This window comes from Lolium perenne, chromosome 2 (assembly GCF_019359855.2).
Source record: "Lolium perenne isolate Kyuss_39 chromosome 2, Kyuss_2.0, whole genome shotgun sequence".
In the NCBI taxonomy this organism is placed as follows: Eukaryota; Viridiplantae; Streptophyta; class Magnoliopsida; order Poales; family Poaceae; genus Lolium; species Lolium perenne.
The window spans coordinates 50,977,417-50,983,129 of NC_067245.2; the positions used below are offsets into that span (position 1 = coordinate 50,977,417).

General features: G+C 46.7%; 1 protein-coding gene across 2 annotated transcripts; it reads left to right on the plus strand.

Moving 5' to 3' along the window:
* Window positions 1–1,368: 1,368 nt before the first annotated feature.
* On the plus strand, window positions 1,369–4,471 carry LOC127332576 (trehalose 6-phosphate phosphatase RA3-like). 2 transcript variants are annotated; one of them, XM_051358890.2, is made up of 10 exons: window positions 1,369–1,737; window positions 1,815–1,955; window positions 2,054–2,125; window positions 2,527–2,631; window positions 2,776–2,829; window positions 3,008–3,109; window positions 3,189–3,336; window positions 3,500–3,570; window positions 3,708–3,800; window positions 4,119–4,471. In XM_051358890.2, exons 1-10 carry the CDS (start codon window positions 1,492–1,494, stop codon window positions 4,167–4,169), a joined length of 1,083 nt encoding a protein of 360 aa, XP_051214850.1. In that variant the 5' UTR covers window positions 1,369–1,491; the 3' UTR covers window positions 4,170–4,471. The 2 variants fall into 2 exon arrangements, with proteins under 2 accessions (XP_051214850.1, XP_051214851.1); XM_051358891.2 differs by having other exon boundaries at window positions 2,527–2,622.
* Window positions 4,472–5,713: the final 1,242 nt, after the last annotated feature.

Below are 5,713 nucleotides of genomic sequence, written 5' to 3' on the forward strand. Positions count from 1 at the left end.
TATATTTGGAGAATCATTGGGTTTAATTTCATGCCTATGTATACCAGCACAGATTCTCCAATTTATGTTCACAACTACTCCCTCCGTTCCTTTCTATAGTGCCTATTGTATTTTGGCACGGAAATTAGCGCAAGCAATTTTTTGACACAAAACCCCCTAGCGATCTTAGAAACAAAATAGGAAACTGAAATCAGATTTCAGAAAATAATCTTGTTTCCATAACTGATCGCGCCATATACTCCCTCTCCCGCTATTCGTTCCATAATCAGATTGGTTTCCACATTTTCTGGACAGGAACATATTGGTTTCCTGATTTACTGGACAAGAACAGATTTGTTTCCAGATTTTCTGGATGGAACATATCGGTGGAAGAGGTTCTTTGCAAAAAAACATAGCTTTACTCTTATATTCTGAAACAAAAGCGAAAAAACAATAGGCATTATAGAAAGGAACGGAGGGAGTATTTTTTTATTTATGGAGCGATTAAATTGTATTTAAAAACTTCTTTGTCTTTGGCAACTACGGAAATTCTTCGAGCCGTTAATAAACGAGACCGGGTGAGGGATGGGAGGGGGGTAAACTTCAACGGAAAATTTTGTTTCAATAATGGCTTAAGGGACATCTATTTAGATATAAGAAATATATGTATGCTCCAATCATGAGGTGCGAGGGCGCGAGACCAAAATACAAAGTTTCACGCTATAAACTCTAAAACAAACACTAAGGGTGATGCATAGGCTTGTTTCATTTTATAAAAACTATAGGATCGAACCACACCATGACCAATTAACTGAGCGATGTTTCGCCACCCTTTCATGAGGTTCGAGCACGAGCGGCCAAATCTGGTGGCCAAGAAGGATAAGGCATTGAGACCAAAATACCATATCTTCGCGCTACAAACCCAGAAGAAGTTTGTTTGCACATTTAACTAAACTAAATAATGGTAGGCACGCCACGTGAAAGGTACCTCCGTATACGCATTACTAACTTATCCAAGTATCGGCCAGTGCACCGCTTAAAAGATACCGATAGATGATATTATTATATCTCAGTTTGTGAACTGACATGGTGTTATCGCAAAAAACACATAAACCTATCTCAACACGTTTTTGTATGGTGGAACAAGTAAATCACCACAATTCAACCTCTAGAGAAGTATACAAAAGTCATGTGCAACACAATTAACATGGTGTGCAAATAATTGGAATTGTTGAGACAAACTGACTATTTCTTCAATGTCTAAGCGCCCAAGGCATTTTCATGGAACCAAAATTTGACAGTCCACATCAGAAATTAGCAGAGGTGGGCCAGCCCTCACACTCTCTATATATAGCCATGGCCTCCACCGCCCACTACCATCAAACCACCTTCCTCTCCTTCCTCCACAGTCCACACTCCCCAAACCATCGCCATCGGAGCGTCCCCCTCCCCCTCTTTCTTTGCTCCCCGTTGGAAACCACGCATCTTTTCCTCCCGCCGCTCTTCCGTGCCATGACGAACCACGCCGCCTTTGCTGCCGAGGACGCGGTCACCGCCGTGCCGCCGCCGGCGCAGGCGGGTCGCCATTTCTCGTCGTTTCTGCCGCGGAGGGCGCGCGACTGCAGGAAGGCCGCCCTGGGCCGCATGGACCTGGCCGCCTCCGGGGTGCTCAGGGGCGGGTCCCTGCTGGACTCCATGAAGGCCTCCTCGCCGCGCCATGCCAAGTTCGCCGCCGGCGCCGACCACGAGGACTGGATGGTAAGTTGAGATGCAACGATCCATGTCTACGCTCTCCTTTTAAAAACTATAAGAACTAACCGCGGCCTGAATCGCAGGAGAAGCACCCGTCGTCATTAGAGCGGTTCGAGGCCGTGCTGGCGGCGGCGGAGGGGAAGGAGATCGTGATGTTCCTGGACTACGACGGCACACTGTCGCCGATCGTGGAGGACCCCGACAGCGCCGTCATGACCGAAGACGTCAGTTTGTTTGTGCTATCTGCTCTGTTCACAGCGCCGTCATGTTATTAATTTTTACCGCGCGTGGTTAATTTTTTGAGTTGACGCATCGCTTGCAGATGAGGGACGCGGTGAGGAGCGTGGCCCAGCATTTCCCGACCGCCATCGTGAGTGGGAGAGGTAGAGACAAGGTACATTCCACTGACACTCTTTCTTCTTGGTTTCTTGCTGCTGCTTTACATTTTTGTTGTTGCTTTGTTGGTGCTGTAAAACAAGCCATTTTTTCTTGTTAAAACATGGAGCTGTAAAAGGAATCTTCTAGGTTTCCCTTTTGCAATATTTCCGCGTGATTTTATTTTACCTTCCAAATGACATGGCAAAACAGTACATGCAAAGAGCTACAGCAAGTATCTTCTTCCACTACTTTGGTAGCATCAGGACCCTTTGCCTGTTCTTCTTTTTCTTAGTGCTTTAAATGTGCCTCTTGTTTTATTTCTCCCTTCAAATGAATACGTAGCAGTTTAAATGTGCCTCTTCTCTTGTTTATTTCTTCCTAAATACACTGAAATTATAGCCATGGTTACACACGCAGGTGCTTAATTTTGTGAAGTTGGAGGAGCTTTACTACGCCGGGAGCCATGGCATGGACATCAAGGGCCCCACCACAGTGTCCAACCACAAGGCAAAGGTCAGTTCGGTTAGTCACCATCTCTTTATCTCTCCACGATTCGCACTTCTCTTGGTGAAAGCGACTTTTCCTTGGTCATGATTTGCACACATTTTTGTATGTAGTAATCAGGTAGTGCCTTGATTTAGTGGTTGTTTGATTTTGTCTACGCAGGCTGACGAAGTTCTATGCCAGCCGGCGACCGAGTTCTTGCCTGTCATTCAGGAGGTAAGCTGCATGAGATCATTATTTATCTGCCTGAGAATTAATCAAACTTGAATCAGCGCACTTCTTGCAAATTAGTCCACACACTACTTCTAGAGTACCTAAAAATATGGACTGAAATACTGAAAGCAGCATACTGCTATACGATTTGCTGACAAGTTTCCCTGCCATATATGTTCAGGTATATGAGACACTGACGGCCAAGATGGAATCCATCCCAGGCGCCATGGTGGAGAACAACAAGTTCTGCCTCTCCGTTCACTTCCGCTGTGTCCACGAGGAGGTGAAATTATTACAAACCGAAAACTCAAATGTGGAGGACATGTTTTAAGTGCCTAACTAAATTTGGCTTATGCATGTAGGAATGGGATGATCTGGGCGAGCAGGTGAGGGCGGTGCTTGAGGGCTACCCGGACCTCCGCCTCACCAAGGGGAGGAAGGTCCTGGAGATCCGGCCCTCCATCAAGTGGGACAAGGGAAACGCCCTCGAGTTCTTGCTCGAGTCTCTTGGTGAGTGTTTCATCACACACATGCGCAAAAAATGGAGTAGTCCATCTTCCGTTACTTGCTATGCATTACTTTATTTTGTTGACAAAATATGCACTATTTTATTGTTATTGTTGTCATTAAGTTGAGGTCCTAACAACATATTTGTTGGATGATTTTTTAAAAGGCTATGCCGGGCGTGACGATGTTTTTCCAATATACATCGGAGATGACCGCACCGACGAGGATGCGTTCAAGGTACGACGTGTAGTGCACGACTGCACGCTGCACACATAAATCAACTCTGCTTTTGGACTGATGCTACCGGAGAAGAAAAGTAGATGTTTGAGCCATGAACTGATGCCTTTACCCTTTTGTCACAAATGAAACTATAGGTGCTGCGCAACATGGGACAGGGCATCGGGATCCTTGTGACCAAGTTTCCAAAGGAGACCACTGCATCCTACTCTCTGCGTGAGCCTGCTGAAGTATGCAACTATAAACACAAGTATATATGCTTAGCACGATATATATATGGCCTATTCTTGTGGAGTGTCTAGTCTAGCTACCATGGATCGTAAAGCAAATGGAGGTTTTAGTCACTGTGGGAGTAGTAGAGATAGTAGATAGGTGCATGCCACGTACATGCTCTAGAACTGATTCCCCATAAAGCTGATTATTTGGAGAAAATAAATCCGTGGAAATTAGTTAGGTGTGACTTTTCATCTAGTCATTGATTTTGAGACCATGTATTCTTTTCCCATGTATAATAACATTGGTCGTTCATTGTGCTGTGTCACATGCAGGTGAAAGACTTCCTGCGTAAGCTGGTGAAGAGCAACGGGACAAAGGGCTAATTCATGCATCATCAACCATCTGATAGCTCGAAATGGACAGCAAACAATATAATTAAGCTAGATCAAGCTTCTCTTTTTATGGACTTCGCGTTTTTGCTCTTGTGTGAATTAGTAGAAGATTGCATGCGTGTGTGTTGGGCGGGCGGTGACCCTAGGCCTTGCCTCCGAAGGTTTCTATTATTGTATCCTTCTGGCGAGGTCTTGTAATTAGCCTTTCCTAGCTATGACAGAAATGGGAGTGACAAAGTAGCCCTCCTTTTATCTCACCTGCACTCTAAATCCTTCTTTTGCGTTCTCATCAACTTGCTATGTTATTCATCTTATGAACTTTAAGTTATTGTGATTATGCTAGTATATGATCATCATCACTGTGTAGAATATGATTGATGGAAACGCATGGAAAACTGAAAGTGCAGGGCAACCAAAAGTGATATACTCCTACTATGCATATGGCTTAAACGCACCAACAGTTGATAGATGCATCGATCCATCCATCCTGCATGCATAGGTGAGATAGTAGTAGCTACTAGCTAGCTAGCTAGGCCGGTCGACCGGCTTGCTTGCCCCGGTGCGGCCAAGCCTGCTGCACAGCTTCAGATTAATGCATGCAGGCCGGCCGGTGCCGGAGTAAATTTCCTGGGGCATGCGACCGATTACCGAGAAGACGGATCTCGCATGCGAGGCAACTCGCTCTATTTCTCGGTCCAGGAAAGAGGCGGCTGCTATGCGTAGATGCATCATCAATGGTGTGGTGCCAAAACGTAGGTTTCCATGTATCCAAAAGGGGCCTGTTGGAGGAGCAGAGGTACTTGGATCGCACCATTTTCCCACGGGTTCCGATGGGTAGAAACGGCAAGGATCCACATGGTGGATTGGTGGGGCGGCTCGCCGGCTCATCCGGCAAGCTCTGCGAGTGAGGGACCATGGACGCATGTACACATATGGGAAAGAAAGAAGGAAGGAGACCGGCCGGTAGTTTTCTCCCATCATTGAATGCGCCGATGAGCAGCAGATCGCAGCTGAGACAGTGCGCCGATGCCGATGCCGATGCCGATGCCGGCAGTGGCATGCTGCGTGCACCGGATCGGTGGCGCGCTTCGATCTTTCCCGGCTCGCCTTTCTGCGGAAGCCACATGTTCCGCCCTGACGACCAAAGCCTTTCCCTGCAGGCGTCTCATTAATTTCGGCGTATCGAAGCGATCGGCCGGTGCAGGAGCTGCGCTCGGGCAGGCTGCGCCCATGCTTCCATGGATCGAGCGCAAGCTCCGCCTCATGCATTGGAGTAGTATCACGACACATGCACCACCGACCTACCCTTCTCCATTGGTTGCTTGTGGAGGACTTTTCTCGCATTAAGTGGACCAAAAGAACGGCGTTGCTTAGGGCATCTCCAACGTAAGAGTATCTCCAGCCGTCGGGTTCCTCAAAAAAGTTCGGTATGATGATTTGGAATGCATTTGGGACATCGCTGAATAAAAAGAGACTAAAAATTTGTAAAAAAAAGTGTCCCTTTCCAGCTGTGTCCCACAAATAACGTCCGGATG